We start from the raw sequence: 15,996 nt of genomic DNA on the forward strand, positions 1-15,996 counted from the left end.
TATAAGAGCTTTGGAAAGTGCTTGAGTTTTGTTTCGGTTTGCATAGCTCCGAACTTGTGCGTTTATTGCTGGTGAAGTAGAAGTTCCTCTTATTTGGCTCTCTTTGCCAAAATACGACGTAATTTGGGTCGTTTGAGTTTCACAGGCATTAGAAAGGATTCTATTACAACCCAGTTATTTGTAATGTTAATGTATGTGGTAGCGCGAATTAACCAGGTCAAGAGGCAGGGAGAAGTACTTTCTGCGCACCCTCCTCATTAGGAATTTATAGCAACGCTGCACTGGTAAAAAATAAAAAGGTGCTTCCACTTTCTGCATGTTACGACCTAAACGCTGAACAACGTCTCCTGCAACTTGATAACTAAAGGCACAAAACCCCGTACTCGTTTCTTCTCAGTAAAACGGATTTCTACAATGCACAACCACCTTAGATTCCCAATATGAAGGTGCTGGGGCTTGATACCGATCGCAGATCCTGCTACCATTCGTAAGCAAGCAAAATCGTCCATTCATAAAGGTATTTGTCAGTCTGAAATAAGCCAAATTCATATTCCCACAAGCCATTTTTTCATTACTTACGATTGGGCATTTTGAGATATCTAAACATTATTTTCTCACCACATGCTGATTCTTGTTATAGTATTGTAATGTGTAACTAAAAATGCGCAAAATACTGCATTATAAAGACTTGCGCAAGGCCTTCTACTGAGGAGAAATAATAATAATAAAAATTTAAAACGGTAGCGTAAGTGCACCTGACCAACGAGAGTTTCCATAAGGTGCCTCATAGTGCTGAAATCACACCGTAATAAAATTGAATTATACATGACGTCCATCTCATATTCTAGAAAGAATTAGACCCTATGAACTTGTATTAATTTTCTTTTAAACCGGAGCCATTTAGTCGAGATTTTTTTCCATCCTACCATCTTTTCACGTTTCTTAATACCCCCAAGTCTTATTAGCTCAAAGAAAAAAACGATGCAAATATTTCACGGGAAAGCATCTTGCTGCCTCCACAGGCACCATTGAACTGCATTTCATTGATGGACCGACGAATCGATAAGTGACTCGGGTGCCACGTTTCCATCCAACACAAACGTGGTCGAACATCTGGACGATGAAGCGTGTGTAAGTCCACTTCCCCCTCCCTTCCCTCAAGTTCTCGTTTGATCTTAGGAATAGTGACATATAAATTTATTCAATGCAGGCATTAATCCATTATAACTTTTAGATTATTTGCCCTTGCAAGGCCAGCACGTTCCAGTTGAACGACGTACCCTTTGCAGTTGGAAGTGGCCCAAATTCAATACCTTTCCTTTACATTAAGTTACAGAGCTTAAAATGGGAAAAAGAGGGATAGTTGGTTCGCCTGCTTTGTGCCCACCCTTTAGCTTTTGCTAAATTTATAAATGCTTTTTATTAATTCCCATACTCTGGTTCTCCATCCCTCTTCCACAGCAAGTGTTCTTTGGGGTTAACCAAAATGGGAATGGGAAAGTGAGAATAAACCTACTTGGAGGAGAAAGAATGCTAGGCAAAGCTCTACAAAAAGACAATCGAAATATCACCTGATTACACGTAAATGGTGTTTATAAAATCGTAGTAGAGTTTTGTAAGATAAAATAATGCAATTTACATGGCGTCCTTGTATCGACAGAGTGGAGTCCCAAAGCAAAACTTGATCACCTTCACATGCCAAAGCACATATCAGGTGAAAAAAAATGACACGATTTACAACACGGCTTGCTCCTCTGCTGTATTGTAGCTTGAATGAACTGGTTTTGTGCATTTTTAAAGCATTGGCACGATTTAGGTTATAGGTACCCCTAATTGTTTTCTGGAAATCATTCCGCGTCTTTGGAACCACCTTTGAAGTGTTACCTCAACAGGAGTTGTGCTTCGAGACCATCTTCTTCACAAATTAAAACTCGGTCGTAAAGCTACCGTTACTTCTTGCAAAAGTTACTTGGCATGTAGAGAAGGTGTGGTAGAAGGATGTAAGCGGCTTAAAATGATTCGGGTGATGGGCCACTCATAGATGCATCACAATCAAGAGGACTCTCTCATTTGTCTTAGTGGGAAGTCGCGTGTTGCAAGTGACACCTTAACCTTATGTTAAAGTTTCAAGAGCAACTTTCACTCATGTTTGACATGCCAGACAAACATTTCTTTGACGCCTACATCAACTGGAAGGAAGTATTGTGATGGATGCCAAGTAACTAGACTCCACCCACATAAATGCTACCATAAATAAGGCATAAGAGTGTATCGCACATTTTGGATTGCGTGCTGGCTGACTGACTTGGGATGAGGAGGGAATTTTGTATTGCAGCGTTTAGGGAAAGAACAGAAAATCGTTTATCCCCGAAAAGATTAAGCCCTCTTTGTGTAGGTGGGCGAAAGCCAATTCTTTATAAATTTTTTGTTAAAGACTAGCCGGAGAGCTAGAATTTATCAGTCACCTTGAAAAAAGTCAAGCTTGCATTTTTACGGGACCTTGTGCAGCAAAATTAAGCCATGAAAGGATTTTTACCTGTGAAGAGGAAGGATGTATTGCCTCATCCTCCGTATTCATCTAATATTCCCCCAAGCTCCAAGTGATTACCACAACTTATATACAATGGGCAAGAAATTCCACATGCAACATAGAACAGGTAGTTGGAATATAAAGTTGGGCAAAAACATGTGTCTAAGGCTTGGCTGTTTACTTCTCGAGACAAAATTAGGGTAAAAATTCACATCAGGCTGTCTCGTTGGGACAAGGCTATGCATCCTAATGTGAAATGTTTCAACTAATAGAATTTTTCAGGAAAGTCTCTTACAATTTGAACTCGCTTGGGCCTGCTTGATGTGCGAGTGTGTCCTCTATCAGCTCAAGGGTGTTCACCTTAACGTGCCGCAAACAGATTTGTTGGGTTCAATCTTAAGTGAAAGACATTCTTGGACTGCAGATAAGCTATTTTCTTGTTTTCCAGCAGCAAAACAACTGAAAGAGTGCAAAACTATGAGCATGATTGTCTATTTCCTTTTGATATTTTCACAGATGATGTTTCCCTGCCAGGAGGTAGAGTGAGACACTTCGGAAATAAGGCAAGATAATAAAAATCAAATAACAGTATAGAATGGAGGAAGGTCAATTCTTCACATCTGTCTTGATTGTAGTTATTCAGTCCATTTTTCTTTTGTTTACTGCTCCGTAGACGTGATACGAATAACAATCTCGGTGAGTACCTACCAAATTTCACTCTTCAAACCGAGACACTCTCATGCCGCGGTCAAAACTGGCTCCTTGTATTCCGGCTCTTCTTTGGCGAGCTCGTGGCCTCAGCCATGGTCACCTTTCCTTACTTCCTCATTGATCCAACTCTGCGCTACTGCGCAGTCTCTGAGGCACTGGCGGTGGGCGGGCTCGTCTACGCTGCTGTGTGGGTGACCTATCCCCTGTCGGGTGCCCAGATAAACCCTATAATCACTCTCGCCTTTGGGTTGACTCGTCGCATCTGCTTCTTTTTCGTGCCGGTCTACTGGATCGCGCAGTTTCTGGGCGCTGGGTTCGCTATGTCCATCGCCTACTATATCTCACCATTCGTGAAACTTTCCCCTGACATGGGTATGACTATGCCTCGCAGTGGAATCACTGCATTTCAGGCGTTGTGGCTGGAGTGTTTGATCACCTTCCTTCTCCTTGTGGTTATTCTCGCGGGTACTGATGAGGCCAGGGAAACAGTGTGGACCATGGGGAGTGGATCAACTCTGGCTTGCGTCTACATGCTCATGTACCTTGTTACCACCATTGTGACCGTAAGTTGAGTCATCGTGGTACAACACAATCAACAATGGTGAACGCAGACATTCTCGAGAGTTCGCAGTTGTATTAAATCAAACGCTAAGCAAACACTGGAAGCATTGAGTGGGTAATCGTAACATGAAATTAGTTTGTGAAGAAAAAACACGAGACTTGTCCTTTTCACTGGCAGATTAGAATGTCTCGATTTTACTAGGAAGTCTCTTGCACAATCACGATAAACGTAACATGAAGTAACTCCTGCTTCTATCAAAAAATATCTATTTGCTAAAATTTATAATTTGGAAGAGAAGGTGGTTTTACTGTAGCAACCAACCTTGCCAGTTAATTCAAAAAGATGTTTGGGAAGTAAGACCTATTTTGGTCTAACTCCACCGCAGCCTGTGTCTGTTGCCGTGACAACAAATTGGGTTAACTACATCTAATACATCTTTCATGTGCATGTCGTTTTGTCTTAGTAGTTTCTCAACATCCATAATCCTCTTTTTGTTCCCTTCAACTTTGAAGAGCGCCGGTCGGTCTTTGCCAGTTGTTTATTTTGGCAGGCTAGTAATTGAAGTTATGGGGAACAATCCTTAACCAGTAGAATTAGGGGCTGAACATGAGATCATTATTTTGCGTCCAGCTGTCTAATCAGTTGTGTTCCTCTGAGCCCCTCTACCATGCCAAAAAATTGATATCCACAGGAAATCCACTTTAAATTGAGTGCCTCTGGCAAATTACTCAATGTGATGTTTCGCCTCGACAGCGCAGTATTTTTTGCCTCAGGGTAACTGGCAGGCAACGAAATTCGACAAAGCCGCATGACCTAATCACCATAAAATTAGTTTGAAGCGCACTTTACTGACAACCTAATCAACGGTTTATTGTCAAAAAACTTCCCTTTTTTTTCATCGACAATCTCCCTCTCAGGACTGAATTGTCTTAAGCTTAACATCTTGGTAGCCAATTGCTAAAACAGTCCTCTAAAATTAACCTCGAATGTAGAGTATTCATTTTTTCGAGAAGATTCTGTTTTTATTCAAGAGATAAAAGAGATTTCTTCTCTCGGCCTCTTTTCGGTGCGATTAAATTTCCCAGCATATTCCATATGTAGGCGCAACGCAATGAGAGGAGGGACAAATTTAGGGAATAACTAACCTCTCTAAATGGAACTCTAAATTATGGCTGAAAATGAAAACTTATATTCTTGTTTTTGTAGAAAAACTTAACCGGGGCGAGTATGAACCCCTTCAGGAGCATTGTCGCTGCGATTCTTCGAGTCCGCTTCGAGCATCAGTGGGTAAGATAGCAGTACTTATAAGAAATGAATGACTGCATTAGCAGACGGACAGCCGTTCCACATTTTCAATAAACACTACAACAACATAAAATTTGTTGTTGCAGAATCACTGCGCACTCCATGTAAATTTTTAAAGTGTCTGTAAATGAACTGTGTCACTTACAGTTACTTTCCCCAGCAGAGTGTAGGAGAGTTATCAGTTCTTGTGGTGTCCAGCAACTCCTTTTATCCATTCTGTAGGCAAAGAAACATAGGCTTTGGATCACATTTCTTTCACTTAACATCAAATGAGAGGATAAAACTATTTGATTTGATTAAAATAGCCCCATACGGTCATATTTAAAGACCTGCAAAGTTGTGATCCCTTAATTACTATTGGTTCGAGCATCTTTATGCAATTATTCTTGGACTCCGAAAACGATATGTTCACGGCCTATGCCACAAATGCTTAACTACCACGTGCCCCACTCTTACTCATCCAACCTGCACTAGCCTCTGAATTTTGCAATGCCATTGTCTAATGATAATTAGCCAATGCGGTTCTGTGTGCATAAGGTAAGTCGGTAGGACACGAAAACCTCAGGCAAGCTTAAAAAAGCACTCTTCTAAGATCGTGCATGAGTTCCAAAAATTTGTGCTCATTACTTACAAAAGAATCTTTATTGAAATGAATAGAATTACATTTCCTCCCTGCTAAATATATGTCCTACAGTGGAGCCACGGTAAGTGGATGGAACCCAGTAATCACATAGTGTGACTTTATGGGGTGTGAGAGTCGTGAATTCACTTTATAGGGAATGGAACGAAATCTCATGCGAAAATTCACATTGTTAGTTACCTTGTGTGTTTACTTAGCTACTGAAGTCTCGATTTAACATATCGACCGCCTTGAAAAGTGGATAAAGAACACGGAAGAGAATTACTAAAAGTATCCCAAGCGTTACCACATTAAGCTGCTTCTAACAAGTTACCAGGCGGACAACGAATCTGACTTCATGAAAAAGAAATTCCTGATTGAATGATCCCTAAAAAACTGGTTACCTCTTACAAACAGAATGAATAGACGAGCGAATCCTCGGGCACATTGAAGGCGATTTCCTCTATCCGGTCCACCCAGGAGTGCCGTTTGTAAATGAACTTTGCTGAGATGTCTAAGGAATTTCCACGAAACTGAGCCTAAGGAAGGGTGTAATTTTTGCCGGGAGAGGTCGCCAAAATTAAAAATATCAAAAACCATTTTATTAGCAGCTTCTGAAGGATGAGCAATTCCCAAAGAATTAGTTAATAAGGTTGTCTTCAGAGAGGATGTATCATAAAAATTCGCATGGGAAGCCTTAAATAAGTTGTTTATTTAGGGCTATCTAAACGGTAGCCTTCATCCTACGCAGAATTAGGTATTTAGTTACATATCACCGGAATTTCTCTAGAATTAGGTTTGACATAATCGTTGCATCTTCGTGATTAAGTACAAGCTAAAGAACAAGGAGGTCAAGCAGTGGTTCTTGACAGATACTCCATGCGATCAAGATTATTTTAGATCGTGAGTTTCCTTCGATTTGATTTAACCTTCTTTCTAGCTCCCCTCAAAATACTTGTATTTAGAAGCTTATTTACACTACTCCCAAATAAAATCCTTTAGGGCAGGTATTCTTGAGATTCCAAAAACTAGGCATTGACAGGAATGCATCTCGGTGAGACTGCTTCCGATCATTTCCAAAGGGTAGAAGTAATAGTAATTTGTACTTTGCTTCTGTGACGGCCTCAGATTTACGCGGTGGGTCCTCTGGTGGGCTGTCTGATTGCGGTGGTTTTCAACGAGGTAGTCCTTACCGAGGATGCGTGCTGGATCCGCACCAAGGCCTGGCTCACCGATATGCACTACTTCCGCAATCACTCCTACTCCCTAAGTGGACGACCCAGCAAGGCTTCCACCCAAGGTGCGTCCACTCATCTCTACTCTGATTCTTCTATGCTTTTTGTTGCTGAATTCGTGATGGAAGATAAAGCTCATGTAACACTTCTAGATAAAAATTCGATGCTATTTATACTAGACTAAGGTTAAGTTACAGTAGCGGTAGCCTAAATTGGCATTCTTCCGTGGTCATATACCTTCACTTTGTTGATTATTTTTATTCTAAGGGAAACTGATTTCTACAATGACCATGTGCGACGCTTGGTAGTCAACGGCATTTGACTCTTTAGGCGAAACGCGTTGCATGTATTAAAAACACCAAGGAAATGATTCAGACTCCTCGAGGGGAGTTTTTACCCTCAATTTCGACAGTTTTTTTAGCAGTTACACTCACACTAAGACAATGCAATTTAAAATGACATTTTCTGAGATTAATCGAGCTAAGTGTAAGGGCACAACTGTTTTCCCTCTGGCCAATTAACCGACAGTACCCAAGAAGAATATTTGACGATCCTTGCTCCTCTAGTTCCCATTCCATCACATCTTCATAATTGAATACATGGTAGGAAAGCCGAGCCGGTATGAGTGTTCTAGACAAGTACACAATGATAGGTTACAAATTGTTAATAGTTGCATTCGTTAGGATTTGAATTCGTCTTCTCGGTTTGCCACATTTTGAAACCGAAGATTGTGATTTCGCATGAATGTTGACAGGATTCTAGAGGGATCTCTAATGGTGACAAAAATATGGTCTGCTACATTTTCGCATGTTTGCGTTGGGGTGTGCAATCTTTCCCTCAGTCGAAGGTTGCAACCCAGTAGATGGTTTCAAGTAAATATTGTGCTGATTGTAGTATGCTTCTAAAAGCACTACAGTAAGAATATCTCCGCAAAATTGGTCCATATTTCAAATCTTCATTCCAAATGTCAACATCCGAGAAATCAAACTGCTAATTTGGATTTCAAAAGTGGTTTTAACTACCACGATGTTTGAAATCGGGAGGCTTGGGGCAAAGGTGGGAAACACTGCAGAGCAACTCCCAGAATCTCTTAGAGCTAATTCCCATTTCACCACTTTTCTGAGAGATGATAAGAATAGATAAAAGTGGCCAGAATTACTCTTAGGATTGCAAAATTGCAAGCATTTTTGTTGAAGTTAAGTAAGTGCTAATTTCAAACCACTAAAAACAGTTGCGCTACGGATTTTGGACCATTAGAAGGTGAAATTCCCTTGTTTACAGTGAGCTAGGATTAAATTCGAAGCGGCATCTCAGTTGCATGAAACGGTGATAGTTGCGTGGTGTCTTACAATCACTGAACAGCTGAATGCTCTTTTCGGCGATGCGGTTCTTAATTTCTTCCGTCAAGGCTACACGCATATCTTGCTAAAAAGAGATGTTTTATTAAACTAAATTGGGAGTTCATTGCCTGCCTGAAATGAAAAGTGACCACCACAAAAATTGTACAGGCCAAAATTAAAAGTGTGCCTTTTCTCAGACCAAAAACAGTCCACATCACATTGCGTTGAGCTCAGCCAACCTGTTCGCGACTAATCGCCGCAAACTGATAGGAGCACGCGTCACAAATATGTGACGCTGGTAAGGTGTTAATTAGGGGAAGTGGTTTCACTCTCTAACCAATCTTATTTCTCCATCTTAGCAGCCGAAGAAGTGAGAAGATTCTCGACGCACACAAAAGCCCACAAAGCGTGACTTGTCAAGGAAACACTTATTTATGGCCTGTGGAAAAGACCTTACCGATTGCTTCTTTTTTTTCTACGCTCCTTGGGGTTGATATATCATTTCAGCGGCAGCAACAGCAATCGTCCTGTTACGAGTACTTAAACATTGTCTAGGAAGCGGTTAATGCTTTTAGGGCAGTGGTAAGATGTGCAATAGCATCTCCATCGTTTAGATTGCTTTCTGCGGAATAATTGCTGTTTACGCTAGGAGAGCTGAAAGCATGGAGAAAGCAACAATTTCAAGGTCGTATTTCTACAGTCAATTTTTGTACGCTAGGCTTCGATGAGCTGTGAAGCCGGTTTAGTTAATCATTGGCTGACAGCTATTACTAGAGTTAATGGAGGGACAAATCGCGCGATTGACGTGACGGCGCGGCCGGGTGCTGCCTGTAAACATTCAGTGCGACATCAAGATCGCGGATGTAAATGATAGTCGACGTTTTTGGAAGCCAAGTGGACATTACTCTAGCCGAGAACATTCATACACCCACACGTTCACACATACACACACCAACGCATCTGGCGTAGAAACGTGGCTCCACGTAGCATCGAGGTAGATCACAAGGTTCAGCTGTTGAAACCGAGAGGTCACCAAAAAATGTAGTTGTCACGCGCTTCCAGACAAAGAGGTAGTGGAATCTAAACAAATGCAGGGAATAACCTGAATCGTTGCTTCGAGAGGCCGACGCGGATTAACTAAGCAGCAGTATGTGTTTGAGAATGTGAGTAAACATAATCTAGCAAATGACGATTCACATACATAATGTGGTGTGATGGAAATGCACCGAATTGCAGACCCTACAACGTAATTAGGTTCCTGATGATTTTGGTACCTGAAGAATTTGCTCTGTTTAACCAAATATTACGCTTGGGGATGTTCTTCCGCGAAAACAAACTTTCAGGCAAAACCAAGGACACGATTGCAAAAGAACAAAATTTTTTTCGAGGATTGCAAACCCCACATGTTTTTCCACTCAGTACTCCGTCATACCTGTACATCCGTCTCAGCTTTGATAAGATGACTTTGCGGCATAACTGAAAGATAGTAGGCTACCCAGACTTGCTAATTTTCAAAATCGTAAATGCTCACCGCTGCACCCAAACGACTCGTTCCTTGTGCAAATTCACTCAACGACCGGTCGTGCGCCGATTATCCTGGAGATTCACAAGAATGACTGCCTTGGAGTGAACTGGAAGCAACAACTACCACGGAGGTCCTCATTAACAGGTAGAGACACGACCATTTTTGACGCATTTACACCGTTCACAACCCTTACTGCAGCTGAGGACCCAATCAACGTACAAGCTCTGCTCCAAGTCTTCTGTTTACGTAGATATCCAAAGGCTTGGATTATATACCACTATCGATAAGAAGTTTCGTTCACGCTATATTGTACAAACACTGACTACCACTGTTGACTGGCGCCCTGGTCACCGTTGTATGGAATAGGCCAAAAAAGACACGCACGTAAGCTGTCGAGTGGTGACAAGGCACACCTGACACCCGCTACCGCAGGTAGTATCACCAGGACAGCATTGAGAGTCCAATTTTCCTCCAACGCCCTCCCTAGCGGGGAAGGACATGGGGGTGAAAATGCTTTCACCCCCTTCAAAAAGGGGCAATGGTACGCTTAAACAGTTTGTTTTCACATGCCAAATACAATTACATAAACGTAGATGAAGTGGAGATAGGAATCATACATGTGTAGTAGGAGGAGGTCTTTAAAGGAATTGTTAGAAGTAAGTCAAACGGCGAGGATACTGCGGTCCCTGCCACTCCACCTTACCCACCGGAATAGCACTCTAATCCACTTTTTGCCGTTCACCGTTCTTTTTCGTCCAGGTGGGTGAGTTTTTTGAGACCGATTTCGTCTTTTCTTGACTGGCTTGTTGTTTGCATATTCGTCGGTGGTAACTCTGTGCCATTGCATTGATTATCGAGACAATGAAAGCAATCATCGCTGCAGTGACTATCAAACTGATTGCAAACTGGACCCAACCCTCCCTCTGAAGCAAAAAAAAAAAAAAAAAACAATGACCCAGAACAGTCCCAAACCGAGATCAGTTAAACCTTTCCATCGCTCCAATAGATAGCTCAAATCCCACTTCTGCTTTTAAATGAATAAGTCATTTGAACAGTTAAAAAAACCGTGTCATATTTGAGTTGCGAAAGCTAACCGTAGCAGGAGACTATTAGTTCTTTTCATCGATGGAAGTAAAAGTCCCAGTTTGGTTTAAACCTCCCTATTATACTGATATCAAATGCAACCTTATGACTCCGTCTACTTGGGACTACCAAGGCGAAAAATTTCGACACAATGCAAAATAAAAAAACGCATGTACTGCCTTTAGTCAAGACTAAGTCAAACAAAAGGCCCTAAATTTCCTTGCATATTAATGGCTTAGTTGAAATGCGAATGCCACTCTTTTTTCCCGTGCAATAAATTAAAGGTTCATTATCAAGTACGACATGGGATCAGAATACAGCAAAGAAGGTCACGCATACTTCATACTCCTCATGTAAAAATGTGGTAATCTAGGTAGCGAAAAGCACACAAATAGATTCTCACTAACAAATACGAGTACGTACCGGTGCAGCTCCCTTCTGTTGGCGCCTGTCCTTCTGTTGTTCAAGGTACTCCATGAAGGGCTGTTGCAGTCTCTTTCCTACCAAGGGGAGTTTCCTAAAATGAGAAATAGGACTTTGAGCTTTCGCAATCTACCTCACACATACGTGAAACCCCTATTTTCCTACCTGAGCCCGGCGCATCACGGATGTGACACGTATTTTTTACTACTAATTTTCCACACTAAAGCGCATTACAAACAAATGAAACGAGTGTGGAGTAGCAAAATAGATGGTAAATACTCTTGATATGAAAATAGTTACTTTTTTAAGCTTTAAGCAGCAATTGAATATCCAAGTCGTGGTAGTGATTAGTGACAGTGAATGCAGACCTAGTCAACAAAAAGTACAGTGAACTGATGACTTTCTTTACATCTAAACAGTATTGGAGACTTCTTTTCCATACATGCATCCCCACCGCAAAAAAGATCTTTGTTTAGATAGAGAGATTAAGTTCAAGAAACGCAAAAAACCGATATTTAACACGTGAAACCACAAGTGGGACTCTTCTTCGCACTACCACAGTTTAACCAAAGAGGAACGTGAAGCTTTAGGGTTCACCGACTACAGTACTCACCGCCTTATTCACTTTTGCCTCTTACTGTGAAGAAAACAATGAGGGAATAACTCTGAAACATCATCAAAGTAGCTGTCATGCATTGTAGCAAATAAACATCAGTTTACCTCTCCATTAGCCGACTTACATGAAATCTGATAGGGTGCATGTTTATATACATGATACGAACATTTATGAAATAGATACAAACCAAGAGTGAACCCACAAAATGTGGGTCGGAAAAAACGGAAAGAATACCTCGCCTTAATGAGTCATCATGAGTTCGAGAACAGTGTAATGGCAAGCTACATACCCACAATACTTTTGATGCAGCAACGACAAAATTTCCAACGCCAATCCAATCATGGGAACAATAATGGAAACGCATTGGTGCAACAGATGCAAATAATCAGATACTCACCCAATATACCCTACGAGGAGGTCGATATGATCTTCTGAACTCACAGCGATCACAGCGAACTGTTGAATGTGCGCTTTAATGAGCGCCTTGCCGATGCAGGTGGCACCGAAGAAGGTCGAAAAGGGTATCAGAAAGTGACCGCAGGTCATTCCCGCCAGATCAAAAAATGGATTTGGTACCTGAGAGCAAATGGAGATTAATTTTTTCTATTTTCACAACTAGTGATTTTACATTAAACAGTACTAGAATCGTTCACTTGATATTAGCGACCATTACAAATGATCGTTTCTTATCAGCTATCATAACTTCGTAGTCAAAATCACTGCAAGTGTCAATATAATTTATGATTCTGCATTTCAATAAACCTTAAAAAGGGATGAAAATAGCTTACTGAGGCGCATAGTAAAATGCCAATGAAACCAGCACGGGTGACTAGTCTTTGAAGAAAAACCTCAATGCGCTGAAAACGGGACGGCTTTTTTTCAGGTATTTGTGGCAGGAGTGAGTCTGTTTCTACTTCAGAAGAAGACGATGTATTGTTAAGAGAAAGTTCAATTTCATCGGCGTTCATGCTTCCTGAAAGTCTAGAACCACGCGCCATAAAGTAAGGAGGTAGCTCGCCTATTGCTGTGCCGAGACCCTAAATTCGATGTCGACAGGAACAGGGTAAGACAGTTAACGATACCAAGTAGCGTGGAGGCGGTAATGAACTTACCCAGAGTACAGACTCCAATTCGGTTTTGCGAACAATTTTAAAGAAAGAAACACCCCCGCGGGTGCTGCTCATTTCTGGACATATGAGTTCGTCAGGATAGGGAGGTTCCGGGAAATCAAGAGATTGGCATACGTAGGCGCTTAATGTTACTTGAGCGATAAAAGGACCCTATCAGCAATCAAATGAGAAAATATAACTCACAAGATATAATACAAATGTGTGCAGCCCCGAGCCGAAGCCACAAGAAGACAAAAATCCCAAAAGAATCCACCAGCAATACCAAATGGTTCTTTTTTCCACATGAATAAACCCCTGTAAATAAATTTACATACTAGCTTATGTACTTCTCGATGAGGCCCATTCGTGCTTCGTAGAGAATATAACACAATAAATGTTAGCACCGAAAGACATGTAGCGAATTTATATCTCAGAATGCTTCGGAGGAGGGAAACGAATTGATAAAAACACTCGAGTAAAAAATAATATGAGGTTTTCAGTGGTGTCTGCCAGAGTTTTAAGGATCGCCTTTCTGCGTGTTCCACAAGAAACTGCTTTTTGCATCTGACGGAGGGCAACTGCTTAATATTATTCATGATACAAAATTGACAGAGTGTAGCAACAAAGTAATGGAGCCGACAACCACTACGAGAAAAGCATGTCACTCTATGATTGGATGAATTCACGGACCCAGTGCAGTTAATTTACTGCCATTACCAACGAAAATATAAACTACAAAGGAAAATTTCTGACATAAATTGCAGTAGTTGCTAATTTCTGCCAAAAATGAACCTCTGAACCTGACTGACTCAAGGCTATGTAGCCGGAAACAATTTTTGGTCCTGTATTTAGTGGCGCAGGATTTTTTCCCTGTCTAGAGCATCTAGAACTTTCGCACAATTAAGAATCATGTTATTTCAAAATTTACTTTTGGAATAAATTGCTTAAATTATAGCATTGAATTTTTGACAACAGGGCTAAATGCAGACAAATAAAGAGTCTCTACCAACATCACTGTTATTAGACCGTGGCGCGCATTAATGTAACAAATTTATGTCAATGTTGACTAGCAAGCGTTTCATTAACCAGTGTATTAAACCATGGAATTCTTGTTCCTTGAATTGTTAATCTTGGCTAAAATTGGGTCGCTGCATACAGTTGCCAATACCATGCCCACAAAGCGCAAATTTAGCGCAAGGTTTCCCACGGTTGGTAGCCAATGTTTTTACTTACTAAGATGTTAAGGCCCGAATCAAAAAGATCATGCAATTGGATGATGAAATCGGGAAGCTCTCGGCTACCGTTCCGCCTGTTGTTTGTAAGAAATGTGATATGCTCAAATTTTCAGCCCGAGCATTAGAATTATTTGTTGAGCAGCTATTAACAAAGGCGTACAAACTGACCATCTCCAGAAATTCAAAAACTATTCTGCCTTCTTATTTGTATGCGCAGTTTTTGTTATATTGTGTTTTCCCAAGGAAAGAGGTTATAGACACTGAAGAGGTCTTCGCCTTTCTAAAGCCGATTGTCGCTCATGTCGCACCTGCAAAATCGCTTGAAGAGTCGAAAACACGAATCAATGCGGTAGTTTCGGAGGGGAAGTCGAAACAAAAGAATGGATCTAGTGGGCGTAAGCGACAGATTGATGAGTGCTTATCCGACTGTATTTTATCGGATGAGTCAGGACCCTCCAATTCTTCCAAAAGTAATGGCCGCAGGAAGTGTTCGCGCTCGAAGGATCAGGGCATTACTCAAAGCGAGAGTTCAGTTGACTTGTAAAGGTAAGGACCACAATACCACAGACGTGCCTTATTTCTGGAATTCCGTTGACGCTGACGTGCTAATCACAAACTTTCCCACGGAGGGCTTAAACAGATTAATTGTAAGAACGAAATTGTTCAAACAATTCGGTGCGCTGCCTACTTACTTTGTTTTTACTGCTAATTATGTTGGGAGGAACGTGGGTAACGCCAGTTATACTCCACTTTTTGCAGGCGTACTGTCGAACTTGGACACCTGGAGACCGAATGTGGTATGAAGAATCCCATACGACTATGCATTTCCCAATCTCAAATATTGCGTGCCCTCAGCTTAACTACACCCACACCCTTCCACTTTCCTGCCTGTCTTGCCCCGTATTTTATGCATGCGGACGCGTGTTCTATGAGTACATTTTATTTGCATTGTTGATAATCATCTTGCCCTCGTTGTTTGTACAGTCCGAATGAATGCTACATTGCTCAAATTCACTGCTCGTTTGGTGGTGGTAATTCCATCATCTCTTTTAGGAAGTTGCATGCACAACTCATTACAGGATGTAGCAAGCCTGCGATTCGGAATCAGTGAGCATGAGGTTAACTTTGAAGTATCTTCTAGTGCGTCTCTGGGTCGATATATCCCGCCTGTAGACACCGACGTATGTAAATCAACAAAGGACCTTCCGAGACTATATTTAAATGGTTTTAATGAGCAGGACGATTAACTGTTTCAAGACAAAGTTGCAGTAGAGACCATAACATCTAGACCCATCGGAAGAGGGACCACTTCCTGGCCTTGGCGAGTCTCTGCAGCGACCTAGATCGTCTATCGGAGTGGATTGCGTACAATAATATGACACGGAGATCCGAAAGAACTTGCTGATTTGATAAAATTTTGCCCTAAAAATTCCACGCATCTCATCGAAAAGGCAAGCAAGGAATAACTTCAAGGAAATGACTTTTGGATCAGGACCAATTTTACTTTGAGCAGCAGTGCCGATAGTGATAACGCACCTGGATGAGTGCAATAACAACTATCGACAAAATGCGTTTGTAGCAAAGTAACCAAAACTCACGACAAAATGTGTAATAATCAAAGTTACATCTGTGTCAGGGTGGCGGAGACACGATCGGGGTCAGTGAAAAAAAAGAGGGTATAAGCAAGAGAAAACATGCTTGCT

General features: G+C 41.3%; 3 protein-coding genes across 3 annotated transcripts; 2 read left to right on the forward strand and 1 right to left on the reverse strand. All coding sequences in view use genetic code 11, as the record gives it.

Moving 5' to 3' along the window:
- Positions 1–3,049: 3,049 nt before the first annotated feature.
- On the forward strand, positions 3,050–7,146 carry EGR_04165 (Aquaporin-4; the record flags this gene model as incomplete). The annotated part of the gene is made up of 4 exons (XM_024493414.1): positions 3,050–3,072; positions 3,204–3,804; positions 5,010–5,090; positions 6,856–7,146. 4 exons carry the CDS (start codon positions 3,050–3,052, stop codon positions 7,144–7,146), a joined length of 996 nt encoding a protein of 331 aa, XP_024352115.1.
- Positions 7,147–9,222: 2,076 nt separating this feature from the next.
- Positions 9,223–13,654, reverse strand: EGR_04166 (Transmembrane protein 49; the record flags this gene model as incomplete). Its single annotated transcript, XM_024493415.1, has 9 exons — positions 9,223–9,382; positions 10,241–10,310; positions 10,570–10,750; positions 11,334–11,427; positions 12,347–12,525; positions 12,738–12,986; positions 13,062–13,229; positions 13,263–13,373; positions 13,394–13,654. The coding sequence occupies 9 exons, from the start codon at positions 13,652–13,654 to the stop codon at positions 9,223–9,225; spliced, it is 1,473 nt and encodes a 490-aa protein (XP_024352116.1).
- Positions 13,655–14,227: 573 nt separating this feature from the next.
- EGR_04167 (Dr1-associated corepressor) lies at positions 14,228–15,404 on the forward strand (the record flags this gene model as incomplete). Its single annotated transcript, XM_024493416.1, has 5 exons — positions 14,228–14,270; positions 14,296–14,500; positions 14,537–14,833; positions 15,053–15,193; positions 15,278–15,404. 5 exons carry the CDS (start codon positions 14,228–14,230, stop codon positions 15,402–15,404), a joined length of 813 nt encoding a protein of 270 aa, XP_024352117.1.
- Positions 15,405–15,996: the final 592 nt, after the last annotated feature.

Source organism: Echinococcus granulosus (genome assembly GCF_000524195.1).
Source record: "Echinococcus granulosus chromosome Unknown EG_S00025, whole genome shotgun sequence".
Lineage (NCBI taxonomy): Eukaryota > Metazoa > Platyhelminthes > Cestoda > Cyclophyllidea > Taeniidae > Echinococcus > Echinococcus granulosus.